The sequence below is a fragment of the Plasmodium vivax genome, chromosome 13 (genome assembly GCF_000002415.2).
Source record: "Plasmodium vivax chromosome 13, whole genome shotgun sequence".
NCBI classification, from domain to species: Eukaryota; Apicomplexa; class Aconoidasida; order Haemosporida; family Plasmodiidae; genus Plasmodium; species Plasmodium vivax.
In genome coordinates this window covers 1,486,369-1,502,615 of record NC_009918.1, presented here as the reverse complement: position 1 = coordinate 1,502,615, position 16,247 = coordinate 1,486,369, and the positions used below count along the sequence as shown (strand labels likewise).

The window sequence follows — 16,247 nt, the reverse complement described above, 5'->3', positions numbered from 1 at the left end:
CAAGGGGGGGGGATGCAGAAGCTTCCGCCTTGCAACTGCGCACGCAAAGTGCATGCATGTACATAGTTGGATGAAGCTGCAACTAGATGTTCCTCCGTGTGCATGCCCCTCCACGGGTAAGGCAGGGCGAAATTGCGAAGAAAAACGCTGCCCGTTGTAACGTCCCTTTTTTGCAACGGGAAAAAGGGAGAAGGTATTTTTTTTTTTTTTTTTTTCACCTTTTGGCGAACCGAAAAAGAAACAAAATATATATATATACATATATATATATATATATGTATGTATATTTTTTTCCATGTTTGTTTTTTGCTCCTCTCCCCTCTGTGGGACTTTTTCCCTTCTGACGCGAATGCTCATATGACCTGACCCACGTACGAATGCGCGCTGCTAACGAATGGTAAAACAGAGCAGTGGTATTTTCCATCTGAGATATGGCGACTTTGCAGGCATCCCGAAGTAGTGTACCATGCGCATATGCATCACATAAGAAGTGGCAATTTAATCCCCTTTGAGGAGGCCGCCTCTCCCCCTCCCGCTAAGTTTTTACTCCGCACGTACGGCATATCCGCTTAGCTTATACAAAGGATGAACCAACTTAGCGAGAAAAACAAAACTGTCGAGGAGAAGAAGGAGAAGAAAGTCCACTGCGCCATCCCGAAATTTATTTTGAACAATGAGCTGCTGCAAAAGGCCATAAAAAAGTGCTTCCCAGAAAATTACAATTTCGAAATATACAAATGCATTGACATTATCCTGAGGGAGCAATTTAAAAACATCGTTCTGCAGTTACCTGAGGGGCTGCTCATTTGGGGATTGTACATTTCTGAGATTTTATATTTTTTTTGTGAGTGCGTGGAAGACGTAATTATCCTGGGGGATGTCACCTACGGTGGGTGCTGCATTGACGATTACACAAGTGAGAAGCTGGGCTGTGATTTGATCATTCACTATGGACACTCCTGTTTGATTCCCCTGACTGTAACAAAAATACGATGCATTTACGTCTTCGTGGACATCAAATTAAACTCTTCCCATTTGGTGGAAACGATAAAAAAAAATTTCAACAAAAGTGACATCGTTTTGCTGCTTGGCACGATACAATTTTCCTGCCTTGTACACAATGTGCATAGCATTTTGAAGAGAGAAAATTATTTTGACCTTTTTCTGCCCATCCCACAAGTGCTCCCCCTGACCAAGGGAGAGGTCCTGGGGTGCACGTCCCCCAATTTGTATCACTTCCTCTATGAGCACGTTGTGGGGAAGGAGCAGCCCAGTCAAAATGGCCGCTCATTAAGCGGCGCAGCGCAGGGGGAGAAATACCCCTCTGGAGATATCCCCCCAAAGGATGGCAATAACTGCCAGCACAGCGAAGCATTCATCGTAAACGAGTGCAAACGATTTTTACAAAACAATCAAGTCAAAATTGTCTTCATAGCAGATGGGAGGTTCCATTTGGAAAGCCTGATGATACATAACCCCGATTTCTCCTTCTACCGATACAATCCATTTAACAAAGTAATAACGAACGAAAAACATAATTACCGCCTTTTTCACGAAATAAGAAAAAATGAAATAAAAAAATGCTCCAACTGCAAAAGTGTGTGCATTATTTTAAGTACTTTGGGAAGACAGGGAAATGTAAACATTTTACAAAACATTTTAAATCTCCTCAAGCAAAAAAATATTTCCTTTTTTATCCTTTTACTGTCAGAAATATTTAATGAAAAATTAGCCTTGTTCAAAAATGTTGACGTGTTTATACAAATAGGCTGCCCAAGATTGTCCATCGACTGGGGGAATTACAATTCCAAGCCTCTGTTAAATAGTTATGAAGCTTATGTTTTTTTGCAGGCAGTTAAATATAAGGAGATATACCCCATGGATTACTACGCCAACATGGGGAACGCGTGGACCAACTACAATGCTGGGATTGGAGACGCGAGTGAGAAAAACCTGACCATGCGGGAGATCATCCGTCGGCGCATTCAGCTGCGCAAAAGTAAAATTAGCATTCGATATCAGTAGTGCTCAGTGGGGGAAAAAAAAAGGGGGCTAACCTGTTGTCCTCCACACGTATGCCTTACATTCGTGCCAGTTTTGCCATTTCGAAGATAATTTTTTCACCACGTTTTTTTGTGTATAATTGGCCCCTTCACGCGTTGCGAAATGTTAACTGATAGGTTTTTTTCCATCTTTATTTTATTTTTATTTTTTTTTTTTTTTATCCACCGTATGTAGTAATTACAACCACGCCGCTTCCGTTTGTGTTAAAAACGTTCTGCAGAAAATGGCTCCCAAAATGGTATTTGAAACGTGTGGGGATGACGCTCTTTTTTTTTTTCCACTTCCTCCAAGGGGCAAGTGAACACTCCTTGCAATAACTGTGAGGCATGCCACAACATATGGGGGAACCAACATCATTCGTCAGAGTATACCGCGCAACAAAGCACACATGTCAGTGCGCGCGCGGTTTGAAGTCAATTTGAACAATACTGAAAAAGCCTTTGCACATTTGGGAAGGAAAAAGGCGTCACGGGGGTTCCTAAAAACAGCCTTACAGGATTACCTCCCTCTGGTTGGTACCCCTTTGGCGAGCTTCTTCCCGTTGTATCTCCTACTATGGCGTGGCTTTTCCGCCCGATCTGCTTCCACCTCCGCTGTCAAAGCATTTCACTTTGCTTTAATTTTAAAAAAAAGTACACGTCGCCATGTTGGCTATTCGCCATGTCGTCAGTTCGCCATTGCGCCTTTTCTCCGCGAAAAACTGCTACAACACTCACTGTTACCCAGTTCGGGAGAAGCGCGAGCGTTATGGAAACCTTCCACGATGGCGCGTACTGGTCCGCACGTATGCATATGTTTAGTAGCGCCCTTACCATTTAAGTTTCACGATTTGCATTTTACGCTTTACTTGCGCATCGTTCACTGGCGCTTTCAGATATGATGAAATCGAGCGGGAGGAATGCTTAATAGGTTTTGCTTCCCCGTATTTTGCTTCTCCGTTCATCCGCTCTTCCGTTCGTTCCATTTTTATAGATGTTTTTACGATTGCATTGCGTTACACAAATGTGGCATTTTTTTTTTTTTTTTTTTTTTTTATTTTTCTCCACACTTCTTATGCATAAAAATAAACAAAGCGAATGTGAGCGAAGGAGAGGTCAATCAAATTTGCAGTTAATTAACATTTGTCAATTTTTAAAGTTGTAATTTTGGCTGTATGATGTACATTTATGTAGCTTAGTTATCTACTGCAATGTTTTTGCGATATCTTTTTTTTTTTTGTTTTACTCACAGAATTGATGTTTTGCCAAATGCTCTGGGGAGAGAGTATTGTCATATGAGAATACGTGAAAATATTTGTATGGACAGTATGCCCGTACGTTTTGCGCGAACTTTTTGTGCTGGCCCTTTGCGCTGGACGTTTAAGTGGTCGCTCTCGCAGAACCAGATTTCCAGGGCCCCAATTGAATCTCCATAAGCATTCCTACTAGCGCGCCTTGCGGCTAGCCTCTCCTTCTGCAGTGTTCGTTTGGTATGCCGTGCGCACGATCAGCTGGCGGCCACCTGAGCGAACACCAAGTTGCATATTCCCCCTGCACCCCGTTTACATGTTTACCCGTTTGCATCCCTCGTGCTTCGCATTAGCATTTCCGGCGCTCTATTTGTACGTATAGCAACATACGAGCGTGACGCGTTTGCCTAAAATGATCTGCCAGGTGGGAGGCGTTCTTAGTGAAGAAGACCCGTCCACGTAGAAAACGTACAGACGTGCGTAGGGGCATACATTTGAAGGGTTACACCTTTGTAGGGCTGCACCTTTGTAGGGTTATACTCACGTGTGTGTACGTGTTTGTACGTGCTTGTATAAGCCACTGTGTTAGCTGCTCCAATTCGCGCAATAGAGAAACACATTGATGTGTACTTTTTGCTCCAACCGAGTTGGGTAATTTTTGTCGCCCCTTTTTCGCGGCATTACAGCATTGCGGCATTACTGCATTGCCGCATTACTGCATCACAGCACGCCGACCCCAAAATGGAGGAGATTATCATCCACATGATCATCATCGCGCCACTGACCAAGTGGCTAATAGGACCGAACAGGTCGTGGAACAAGGGCAAGCGGGAGTACGGCGTGTACATCGCGCTGTTGCTCCTCTTCTGTGTAGGCATATACGAATTGAGAAAAACGAACCAAAATTTGTACGAAGTTTTGCAGCTAAATTCGTACGCATCCAAAACGGACATCCAGCAGTCGTTTAGAAGGCTATCCCGAGTGTATCATCCGGACAAGAACAAAGAAGCAGATTCATTTGAACGATTTAATAAAATAAGAGAAGCATATGAAATTTTATCAAATGAAAAAAAAAAATATATATATGACAGATTTGGAGATTTTGCTGGGAGCGAAATTACCAACTTTTTCTACGTGGAAATTATAATCATAGCGATATTTCAATTTGCCATTTCATTTATCTTTGGGTTTTTGTACACCTATGGAAAAGACAATGAGAAGTATCGAATTTTAATTTGCTTGTATATCGGTTTGAACTTTTGCATGGAATTGGTATTCAGATTTAGTCCGGAGAGTACTCACTTCCTTTCGTTTCTTCCCATTTTTTGCCACTACACTCCTTTCGAGAGGATCCATTCCCTGAGGGTGCTAGTCCCCCTTGTGATGAATGGCATTCTACTGGTCGATGTGTACTTTATCGATGAGGACACGGACCTCTACGTCTCCACCTTTTGCGAGTATGTCTTTGAGAATAGCCAGAAGACCATAAAGAACATGGACGACGCGGTCATATTCTGTGCCCGCTTGGTGGACGGTAAGCAGCGGCATTGTGCAAAATGCGGTTACCTCGATGAGTGCCTTTCTCTTTCGTTGTCTTCCCCCATGTGCATTTCCATCCCCCCCATGTTCACTTCCACCCCCCTGCAGGCAAGGTGAGCAAGGCGAGCAACTTCTCCTGGAGGGAAAAGGACCCCTACAGCGACGTGGCCAACATTGACGAACTGGAGGACGAAGAAACGTACGACAAGAAGTGCGACAAGAACGACCTGTTCTACAGGCTGCTTTACAACGTGGTCGAAACGAGCACGGAGGACGTGGAGCTGAAAATTCCCAAGAAGGCTCTCTGCCGTCGTTTCGACTGGTCCAGGTTGTACACGGAGAGCGTCATGGAGAAGAACACCGAGGAGGTGAGACTAGCCGAGCGCGCACGTTGTGTAAATGGGTGTAAATGGGTGAAAAATTGCGTAAATATGTGCAATTGGGTGAAAATGTGTGTAAATGCGTGTAAATGTGCGTAAATCCCCACATGGGGGAGAGAAAAAAAAAAAAATAAAATAAATAAGCCCCTCGGTTTGCAACTAACCACATGTGGGCGTAAATTGTTTCCCCTCCCTATGCGCACTCATCCCCATTCGCGCACTTTTCCTTTTCCCCACTTTACAGAAAGACTTCGAAGAGAGCAACGCATCCAAGGGAATCTTATTCTCATCTCTGTTGTACTTTGTTGGTTTGATATCTCATTTGTTATCCAAGTGATGTGAAGAGGTGTAGCCACTGCGGCGGGCCAGCGGCACACAAATTTAACACCCTACCGCTGCGCACATTTGGCACTTCAGCGATGCACAAACTTGACTTTTTAATTTTCTCCCCCTTTAACATCCCCCCCTTTTTGTTATATCGTTGCTGCCAACTTTGCTGCGATTTACTCTGCTTTCTTTTTTTTTATTTTTTTTTTTGCGCATATTGCCCCTCCTCGAGGGTTTTCCTTCAAATACCATGTTTTTGTTCTTCTTGCACAGTTTTGGGAAACACACACGAACTCGCTTCTTCCTTTTTTTCTCTCTCTCTCTGTGCGCGCGACCCTGCTACACGCATCAGTTGTTTTCTTCCTTTTTATATTTATTTTCCAACGCTTCAACTAAGTACTCCATTGCTGCAATTTTGCGAGGAAGGAAAGGAGAAGGAAACACTTCATATGAGGGCAACCCCAAGAGGGGGGCATAGAAGAGGTGATCACAAAACGATTCGCAAAATGGAAACGTGAAACCGATTTGCGGTCTCTTGTGTTTCGCTTTACGGTCGCTGATGTTGCCTTCTGGTGGGGGTAAGTCTGGGGGGGGGAAAAAAATAAAATAAAATAAAATAAAATAATAAAATGAAAAAATGAAAAAATAAAAATGAACGCGACAGGGTAGCGACGCGGCAAGGGTATTCCCCGCCGGTGGCGCACACAAATGTGCGGAAAATTAGTTATACACGCATACGCTCATACAATCGCACGCGTATACACCCACACGCTCGCACGCGACTCACTCAGGGACATCAAGATGAAATTCAGGTGGGAGGGCAGGGACATGTCGAGCGACTTCAAGTTGGGGTTCAAAGCTCTGGTATTGATTAAGTCCATGATGTCGTTCTTGCCCTGATACCCAGCCGGCATGTGCCTGCGCGCGTTTCGAAAAAGGGGGTTCCCCAGATGGGAATATGTATAGAAGGGTTCAAACTACACCGATGTGACAGCGGCGGAGGGGCTCATCCATGGGCCGCACCGTCAGTACAAATGGGCATACAAACCACACATTCGTGCAATGCGCATACACCACACACACGCGCATCACGTTCGCGTCCTTATTTCTCTCCTCCTGGTGGCTTATAACATTTTCAGTTCCTCGTAGGCCTCCGATATTTCGAGCAGTTTGGAAAAATGTTCGCTCACAAAGAAGTCCTTAAAGGAGACCGCTACCAATTGGGGGAAAAAAAAAAAAAGAGAAATCTCATTTTTCATTTCCTACACAAGTGTACAAATGGAGGTATACTAATTAGGGAAACAAAATGGAAAAACATCTGAAGCATTTTTCTTTCCCCTTTTGTGATGCTCACCCTTCTTCGAGTCGACGCCCTGCAAATTTCTGTTGTGCGCAAATAGCAAGTCTGACAGCCCAGACGAGTAGTCATTTGGGTTATACCTCCTTTTGCTCCCAATATCTGCATTTGGGGTGAAAGAAAAAGGAGCGAAGAGGGGAGGGGCATATCAGGGTGCGTTACTAGTTATGTATTTAAGCCTTCTTAGAGGTGCACACATGTGAGTGGCTCCCCCTTTTTCATACTGCTCGTAGGATCGGCAACCGCATCGCAGGGCTCACCTTTGGACAAATCGTTTGCTATGATGGAGTTGAATTTCTTCACGAACACCTGCGCGGGGGAGATGCGATCGAAAAATGAGGGCGGTGGGGTAAAAGGTGCCCTTATGCTGCAAGATAGGGGCACTCGGCCAACTGGCAAACTGGGCAATGAAAAAGAATATTATCCCCCCTTCGCCCCCCAAAATAACCGCTTTAACTTACCTCATCCTTCGAATCGTCATAGTCCTGCATCCAATAAAAGGACACCTCTCCTGGGGGGAGAAAACAACAAGTGGGCATGAATTTATACGTGTGTGCTAATAACCCCACAGAAACGCACCCAGTCGTTTGGACCGCTCAATTGCTATATATTTTGCAATTTTTTTGTTTTTCTCCCGATCATCCTTTCATTTAAAAAGGGGCAAACCTCAACCATTGCGTTTGTCTCTTCTCCAATTTGAAAGGGTAGCCCATTTGGGTATATTTAATTTTTTCTTACCTCTCAATTTGTTCCTGAGGAGATACACCCGCCCAGTTTTGCACTGCTCAACTCTTTCGAGGGATATGCTTTTGGTTAAAATTAAATTGTCCTAAATGTAAAGAGATGGGATGACACATACGGTTAGCATGCTCATGTGGGAGGTGGTACAGCCTGTTGGGCCGCTCAACTTGTTCAGGTAAAAACTGTCTGCATTATTTGGGGTCATCCCTTTTCGCCTCTAAAAAAATACCTCAACTTTGTTATTTTCCCTGTTGATCCACTGGAAGTTGTACAGATTGTCGCAGATCTGTTTTTCATTTTTTCGAAATATCAATCGTTTGCGTGTTAAGGGGGGGGGAGGGAAAAAAAGTTCGTCAAATTAAGAAACGAGTAGAAGCATAAATTAACAAACAGGGGGGGGAGACGGGTGCCCAAACGTCACTTCTATCACTGCTTGCCGTAACAAGTGGAAAGAACTGCATCATCCTGTCGATGGGCGTGAAGCCATTTTTCTTTTACCTTATAAAGGACAAGTTTGCCCTTTCGGTTATCGGGCTTCACTGTCTTGCCATCATAAATACACTTCCCCGCATTTATTTCTAAGTGAATTTTCTACAGGTGAAAAAAAAAAATAATTACATCGTGGACACACTTTTAGTGCTTCCTGCTTTTCACTCATACATGTGCGGTTTAACGAGACGTGGAGGAGGGGAAAAAACAAAATTGACCCACAACACTACAGTTGCTTCTTCATATGTGTTTATCTTCTTGTGGGGACAGCACCAAGTGCGATCACGTAACTATCCGCACAAATGCTGTGAACTCCCAAATCGCTCGGGGAAGGCTCCCTTACCGCTGAATCCATTTTCGAGCAATCCTTTTTGTCGAGATGAACATGAGCCCTTATCTGGTGAACCAGGGGTTATTCCAAAATAGGCACAAATAAAAATTGGGCATTAACCCTTGTTTGGGTAAAAAGAGGACGAGCGCAATCAACGTAAAAATTGTGAAATTCAACTGAATAGCAATGAATTTGGAAAAAATATATAAGCCTTTACTTTTTGGTGTACTTATATGTATATTTATTTACTTATGCGCGTACGTTGCGTCCCTGTGCTGGATTTCCGCCAGCATAAAAGGAGCCCTCTTTTCACATATTTATTTTTTTGCCAATTGTTAGCGGTGCATAATCGGAGCAATACCCACGCGCTTGCGTCGAGTTACCGCACAAGTTGGGACATGTTCCCCTTTTGCAGTTCCAATGTGAAGCATATCTGAACGATTTGCTGCGCCGAAGTGAAAAAGCGGCTGATATTCCTTTTCAAAAATTATCTGCCTTTACGTCGTTGCATTTATTGTGGAAATGGTTATGCCTGCTGTACGACGTGGTTAACGACAAGGTGGGCGGGTGTGCACAGGAATATATGTACATAAGCAAGTATGTTCTTTTCTGTGTGCTCCTTCATTTTAGTCCCCACAAAATGAACGTCTGCGCATGCGGTATGCCAACAAATCCGTAGCAACACATTACCCCCGTTAGCAGCCTTTTCTATGCCGGCAAATTCGATAAAATAACTTTTTTTTTTGCAACAACGTTTGCGGGCACTTCTACCGTTGCCACTATTTTGACGATGTTTAATATCGCTGGGGAGGATAAAACATTGAGACATATTCGATTATCCCGAACGAACCTTTTAACGTTAAAAAATTTATTCCATACGAGTTTTTGGCAAAAGGAGGATAACCTTTGGGAGGGGAAAGCTGCGAGGAGAACTGCTTTGCAGCAAAACGCCCCTGCGAGGTTGTAGCACATATGCGCATTTATTTACCAAACTGTTTGGCTTTTTTTTTTTTTTTTCTTTCGTTTTTTCTCCTTTTTACACACTTATGATGCATTGCCGGTTGGGTAAATAAAGGCATTATTTTGAAAAAGCGAACTGGGAACATCCCAAAGTGACGATGCGTGAAAGTTTGTTTAAATGGCATCTCCTCAGCCGTTAAAGTAACACCACGAGTTGGGTAATTCATCTTTTTATTCGTAAAACGTTGCCAATAAAGTTGTTATGCCTGGCCGAGAACTATTTCCTCCTTCGAGAAGACGCCATACGGAATGTCCTGTCCATTCTGTGTGCATAAAATATATATATTTTCTTTTTTTTGGTTGAAAAATTGTGCAATATTTTATTAACCGTTCATATTTTTTTTCACGCTTTTTATGCATTTTTTTTTTTTTTCCCACTTTTCCCTTAACGAGTCATAATTTTTATTTCACAAAAAGAGCTAGCTTTGCGAACATTTGGTGCTTTTTCGAAAATGGCTAACTTAGTTTTCAAAGAGCTGTAAAGAGACCCAACAAAAAGGGGAGAAACATATAGCTGTTTTTTTATGAAGCAGAATTATTGCGCAAATTGGAAGGGCCGTTTCACCAATTTTGGCAAATCTGCAAAGCATGCATGGCGCAGGCATTTTTTCATTCTTTAAATTGCGCGTGAAGAAGGGGGAAACAAAGAGCGAAGTCGCAGCTTTGTGTTCGATAAAGCGAAAGCTGTTTCGTTTATGAGCGAGTAAAAAAAGGGCGTTTCGCGTGAAATGACGCACATAACTGTAGCGCGTATGTATATACAATAGTAAATATACATATAGTAAATATACATATAGTAAATATACATATAGTAAGTATACATATAGTGAATATACATATGCACATTTGTACGTGCGCGCCTGAGCACTCGCGGGCGATGTACCGTACCAGCGCTGGGGCACTTTCTGCATATACCCGCCAAATGTTCACGCTTACCTTTTCAGCCAAGGTGTACGTACATACTAAAAGGAAAGAGGAATGTTATTATTTTGCTTTTCTTTCTTTTATGTGCTAAATTCCGTTTGAAGATTTTTTTTTTTTTTTTTTTTTTACAAATATAGCAAACTTTAGCACTTGTGGTTGATGCCCCCAGGGAGCGATTAACAAATGATTAAATGATTGGTTATTTTTTTTTTTTTTTTTCATTTTGATTAAAAAGTGTTTTTACTCACCTGCTAATCGGTGATCATTCTTCCATTCATGCATTTCATGCTCGGCCACTTTTGGGGTCATCCATTTTGTTCATTATACATTTTGATAAGTGTTTGAATATGCATTAAGAGCTGAATGCCTTGGCCAAGTTAACCTTTTCGAAAACGTGCATGAAACGCTCTGCGTAAGGAAAGCGTTTGTCAGAAGAGTTGAGGAAGAAAAAAATAAATAAATAAAATAAAGCAAAACAAAGCAAAGTTAAGCAAAACAAAACAAAAAAGCTTTCGTTTCAGGCCCGGCCCAGCAATCGGAAGTTCTTCCAATTATTTTACGTAACTGTTTTTTTTTTTTTTCGTTTTTTTCATGTTCTTTCTCCCGCATTCGTTTTTGTACACGGAATAAGTAGGAGAAAGAAAACCCGCATCTTCCTGGACTGCAAAATGTAGGTTTTTTCGCCTCGTATAAAGATACCTCTTACATAAGCAGGGAGGCGGGGCGTACATTGTTTGCCACGCGTTGAATATATGCGAATGGCAGGCACCCTCCCAAGAGATATAATGCCCCGCATGTGAAAATGGCTTATATACGCAACGCATTGACGGCTATGTGTGAAAGCATTTCCCCTACGCCCTCCATACACATGATATGTGCACCTTTCGTTTGTTTTAAATGAAACCCGTTGTGATTAGAAGAAAACGTCCCATGTGTGTGCGGGCAAATGTGAGTACATCGCTGAAGCGCTGTTCCCCTTCTCATATTTCTCCTCCCTCTTCCCCTTTGCAGGTTCAGGATCGTTCCTTATCCAAAGCGTTATTGCACGTATTAAAACTCCACACTGTGTTCAATTGAAACTCTATTTAGAATAAAACGGCACTGCAGAAAATTGGCCATGAGCATGTATATGCACATTGTATATACACAAAATATATACAATAGTAGATTAACCCGAAATTGCCATTTTTTTTCTCCTTTTTTGGCAGTTCGCTCTGTAAGGTGCTGTTAAGTCGTGTGTCCTGCTCGTACGTAGGAGTATCTACGCACATGTAGGTATGTCTGCACTCATGTAGGCTTACCCACCCTTGTGTGCCTATGTACGCACGTGCCCATTTTGCATGTGCCAAGGGAAGGACATTTTTCATGTGACGGTTAAAAAAAACTGCTATGCGCTCATTCGTGAATTCTTTTAACTTCATTAAAAAATTGGGAAAAGAAAAAACTTTTTTTTGAGGCGGATAAAGGAGGACTTGTTGCAAAAGGGGAGGTGATCTGTCCTGTGTAAGGTGGCAGGGAGGCATACGCCCATGTGTACATATATGTATTACATAAATGTATGCATATGAATTTGATCACCTACCTTTCCATGCACCCATTCTCGTATGTGTGTATATTAGCGCATACGCATAATTTAAGAACACTCACGCAAATACGCCTGTATGTGCGCCCAAGCACATACACATGCGTAACAGAAGAACGGCAATTTTTTGAACCCCTTCCCCCCTGGAACTGGATATTTTAAGAGGTCCATTTTTTTTTTTTTGCGAGTTCCTCGTTTTGCCTGTTTTTTTTTTTTTTTTACAGACCATGTGCCACATTTCGCGTGGTTGTGTGTGATGTTCTTATTGCAGCAGTAGTGGGCGTGTGTTCCCACCATACGTACGTATGCCTACATGTATGTACTTCTACATATATATGCTTCTACACCCTGTGCGTGCCCACCCTTTTTCGAAAAACACATTCACCCATCGCAAGTAAAAAAGGAATAAAAAATCGGGACTGTATGAACATTCAGTGCACCCACGATCAGAAGTTTCGCCTTTTCCCCGTCACTTAGCGAAGCGAGAGAAAGCTGAAAGGAAAAAAAGGAAAAAAGAAAAAGGAAAAAAAGGAAAAAAGAAAAAGGAAAAAAAGAAAAAAAAGAAAAAACACATACATGCATGCATATATACATAAGTGTATATATGTACGTATATGTGCACGTTTGCACTAAGACATCCAAAGGCGAAACCGTCAGGAGTTTCCTTGCAACGCTCAGCGACAGCGTAGAAAAAAAAACTGCATAGAAGAACAAAAAAGTGAGCACGCAGTGGATGTAGCCACGTAGGAGAATTTTCCTGTTGCTCCAATCGAAACGTGAAAACGTTACCGGTGAGCAAAAAGGAGAAAAAAAAAAAATTAAAAAAAACTTACTGTAAACTTGTAAAACAGAAAGAAAGAAAGAAAAAAAAAGAACACACAGTAATAGACCTGCAAAACTGCCACTTTTTTTTTTTTTTTTTTTCCACCACAACAGTTGCATGTGTTAGTGTACGTTATTCGTGTGTGTCTTCATATCCCCACTTTAGCGTGTTTACTCTGTGGTTATCTCCTCCCAAGTGCAGGCATTTTTTTTTTTTTTTTTTTTGTGCACCTCTTTTTGGTAGAACATATGCAGATGAAATGAGTGCTCAAGAGGGACCAACCGATCGAGGCGACCTTTAGTACGACCCGTGCGAAGAGTTAGAAGCGGAACTGGTTGGGGAAAGAACGCGTCAGCGCGTCCGAGGGACAGTGCCCCCAGCTAATTGGTGACCGCTATCGGGCGAGCGCTAATTGGACGCGAACTTTACCGCCAACTAGGACGCCAACTTGACCGCTAGCTCGACCGCCAGCTCTACCACCAGCTCTACCGCTGGACGGCAAAATGATCGACACGTTCATCTACTGGAATTTTCGGGGGAGCAAAGGGAACGCGAACGTTTTGAGGATCTCCCTCCCGTGCAGCTACAACACGATAAAGAAGAAGATCCTGGAGGTGACCAACTTGAACCTACAGAACAGCCTGGACATCCTCCTCTACCACAACAACAGAGTGTTGAGCGAATACGAAAGCATACAAAATGAAATGCTCGTAGAAATTCAGCGGAGCAACATAGACGTGGTTAAGGAGTTGCTTCTTAAAAGCAATCATGCCTATTTGGAGAGGAACAAAAGTGTGCAGGACAACAGGAGGGGGGCTCCTCCCCTCTCCGGTGGGAGACAAAGTGGTGAAGGGCACGATAGGGTAAGCGGCTCTACTACAGTTGGGAGTGCATACGATGGTGGCCACCACCGAGGCGTAGGAACTCACGAGGGCAAGCCAAATAGCCTCGAGCTAAACAGAGCGCCCAAAATGAGCCGAACCGCCAACTACCCATACAGCGGTAAGCAGCCATGGAATGTGTACAACAGAAATGCCGCCAGCATGAAAGAGAGTAATGAGGATGATGAAGATATGAAGATTCAAGAGGTGATGGAAAAAAATAACCCCTACTACCAACGATCAGACTTTGCCAAATCTAGAATGTTAAATTATTATAAAAGGGATAGAAATGGCGTTTCCCAGTTTTATGGGAACAATAAGTATAAGAAGGTAGCCTCCCCGTCTTCCTCGTCTGGGGCTACGTCTGCCTATGGTACTTCTCCCATTTCGAAGAGTTTAAATACGTACAATTCAGCGTCGTCCACGCCCAGAGGAGGAGAGCAGCATTTCCAAAACGGAGGGGCAGCAGGGGCGTATGGCAAGTACTACAAAATGAGGGGTGCCTCACAGACTGGTGGCTACCCCAGTGCAATGACTCATGGCAGTTACGCCAACTCGAGAAGCCAACAGAAGGTGAAAGATGGCCATAACCATGTGAGCAGCCAAGACACAAGCACGAAGTATGTCTCGCCTGACTACATCTGTCACATGTGCGGGAAAAAGGGACACAGCATTAAGAACTGCACCATGAGCTCTTTTAATAATAACAAGAAGATTAAGGTACCCACAGGGATCCCAACGAATTTCCTCACCAAAATTAAAGCAGAGGATATTAATAAGTATGACCAGATTTATATTCTGAAGGATGGAAGCTATGGAGTTTTGAAAGACGTTGAAGATGTCAGTGGAAGTGCCTACCTATATCGCAGTGTAGATGATAAGATTAATATTTACCTAGGTGTGAATAACGATAGTAGGAATGCAGATGTGGATGGTGACCGGGGTGGAGATGGAAGGGGCAACCCAAGTGGAGCTAACCCTAGTGCTGCTAACCCTAGTGGGAACGTTAGCAGTATGTATCACACCGGGAATAATGGCAGTGGTTACCCTAATGAGGAGGGAGACAAAATCTCCAATTTGTACAAATGCCTGTTGTGCAAAAAATTGTACTCCTCCCCAACAACTCTACCCTGCTGTGGGGAGACCTATTGCAAAGGCTGCCTGTACAGGTATAACAGAAAAAGGAAAAATGATTATTCCTCCTCCCAGTTAGCCTCATCGGGGTACCAACACAACGGTGATGGAAGATCCCAAATGATGAAGTGCCCCAACTGTCAGAAGCTCATCAATTCAGATGCTTTAATTATTAACACGAATATTAAAAATGTAATTGATACGATTATTAGAAATCAAAAGGTTGGCAATGCGAATAAGGACGAGGAAGAGGCCGGAGGGGGGAAGTGGAGGAGGGGAGAGGACGACAGCCATGTGTACGGCCCAACTAATGGTACTGCATCGGGATTAGACAAACAGAACAAATGGGCAGCCATCACACCAAATGGGGGAGTAACACTACCCGTCAGTGCGACCACCTCGAATGGGGCAGCCACCACCACGTCAACCATAGGCATGTCTCCCATTTCAAGCGATAAAAATAAAGGCTCTACTAACAAAGCAACCAACGTAGTAACCAACAACAGTGAGTCCTCATCGTCCATTGCTGCCCTCAATGGAAAATTATACCAAAGGCAACCACTCCCCAATGGGAGCTTCCCACTAGGTAGCGACCCTCCCAGCAGTAACAGCAGAACAACGGAGGAGCAAAATTCAGTTAACAGTAGCAGCGTCTGCAACGAGAATGAAGATGAATTTCAAGACAACGGTTTTAACCCTCTAATAAATTTACCGATCAACCTGCTGGAGATGAAGCGCCAACACGATTTTGCCGCAACGTATATAGCCAAATATAGAATGAGGCGGAAACTAAAGCGGAAAAGACCTATCGACCTCGGAATGCTCCTCACGAGTAAGCGGCGGGTGTGCTAGCCTTTTGCAGAGGCGCCGCCGACAGGGGCAGTCAGAAGCACAGTGGGGGAAAAAATGGAGTCTGCATAAGGCGTGTTCGTTGCCCTTATGTTTTTATCCCCCCTGCGAGGACTCCATGTAGAGGGCGCCCCATTTGGCACAAATTTTTAACCCCCTTTGATTTCCCCTCCCCCATCTCATGTACCCGTCCATTCCTTCCCAATTTTGATCGTTCACCGATGTATGAGCGTCTCCTCGGGGCGCGCCTCTTTAACCATTTGGTCCTTCCCCCCTGCCCACTTTTTTGTCAAGTTGAAAATGTTTCGCGCTGCTTCGTTTCGCAGCGCTCCGTTTTGCTTCTTTCTATTATGCTTTGCTTTGCTTTGTTTTGTTTTGTTTCGTTTCCAACGCGTGCCCCCCGGCACAGTTGCTTTAATTTTCTTTTTCGTTTGCTCAACAAGTTGCGCTTTCGCGAGGATATGCTCCTACGCACGCGTTAGCCCCAAAGGGGGAAAAGCGCACGTGGCCGACGAGCCCCAATAATGCTACTTAACAAACCGTTCACGCTGTGCAAAAGGCGACAGAAAAAAATACAT

At 43.5% G+C, this 16,247-nt stretch overlaps 4 protein-coding genes across 4 annotated transcripts; 3 read left to right on the top strand and 1 right to left on the bottom strand.

Annotated features, from left to right (window-relative positions):
- Positions 1–585: 585 nt before the first annotated feature.
- On the top strand, positions 586–2,296 carry PVX_085760 (diphthamide biosynthesis protein, putative; the record flags this gene model as incomplete). Its single annotated transcript, XM_001616765.1, has 1 exon — positions 586–2,296. One exon carries the CDS (start codon positions 586–588, stop codon positions 2,023–2,025), a length of 1,440 nt encoding a protein of 479 aa, XP_001616815.1. The 3' UTR covers positions 2,026–2,296.
- An 812-nt stretch (positions 2,297–3,108) lies between these two features.
- On the top strand, positions 3,109–5,548 carry PVX_085755 (DnaJ domain containing protein; the record flags this gene model as incomplete). Its single annotated transcript, XM_001616764.1, has 3 exons — positions 3,109–4,826; positions 4,940–5,199; positions 5,456–5,548. Exons 1-3 carry the CDS (start codon positions 4,034–4,036, stop codon positions 5,546–5,548), a joined length of 1,146 nt encoding a protein of 381 aa, XP_001616814.1. The 5' UTR covers positions 3,109–4,033.
- A 338-nt stretch (positions 5,549–5,886) lies between these two features.
- Positions 5,887–8,744, bottom strand: PVX_085750 (hypothetical protein, conserved; the record flags this gene model as incomplete). The annotated part of the gene is made up of 11 exons (XM_001616763.1): positions 8,469–8,744; positions 8,135–8,227; positions 7,866–7,922; positions 7,634–7,724; positions 7,357–7,406; positions 7,156–7,204; positions 6,893–6,997; positions 6,670–6,751; positions 6,326–6,456; positions 6,090–6,122; positions 5,887–5,945 (listed from the first exon to the last, which is right to left on the bottom strand). Exons 1-11 carry the CDS (start codon positions 8,478–8,480, stop codon positions 5,887–5,889), a joined length of 762 nt encoding a protein of 253 aa, XP_001616813.1. The 5' UTR covers positions 8,481–8,744.
- Positions 8,745–13,034: 4,290 nt separating this feature from the next.
- Positions 13,035–15,672, top strand: PVX_085745 (hypothetical protein, conserved; the record flags this gene model as incomplete). The annotated part of the gene is made up of 1 exon (XM_001616762.1): positions 13,035–15,672. The coding sequence occupies exon 1, from the start codon at positions 13,309–13,311 to the stop codon at positions 15,670–15,672; it is 2,364 nt and encodes a 787-aa protein (XP_001616812.1). The 5' UTR covers positions 13,035–13,308.
- Between the last annotated feature and the right edge of the window lie 575 nt (positions 15,673–16,247).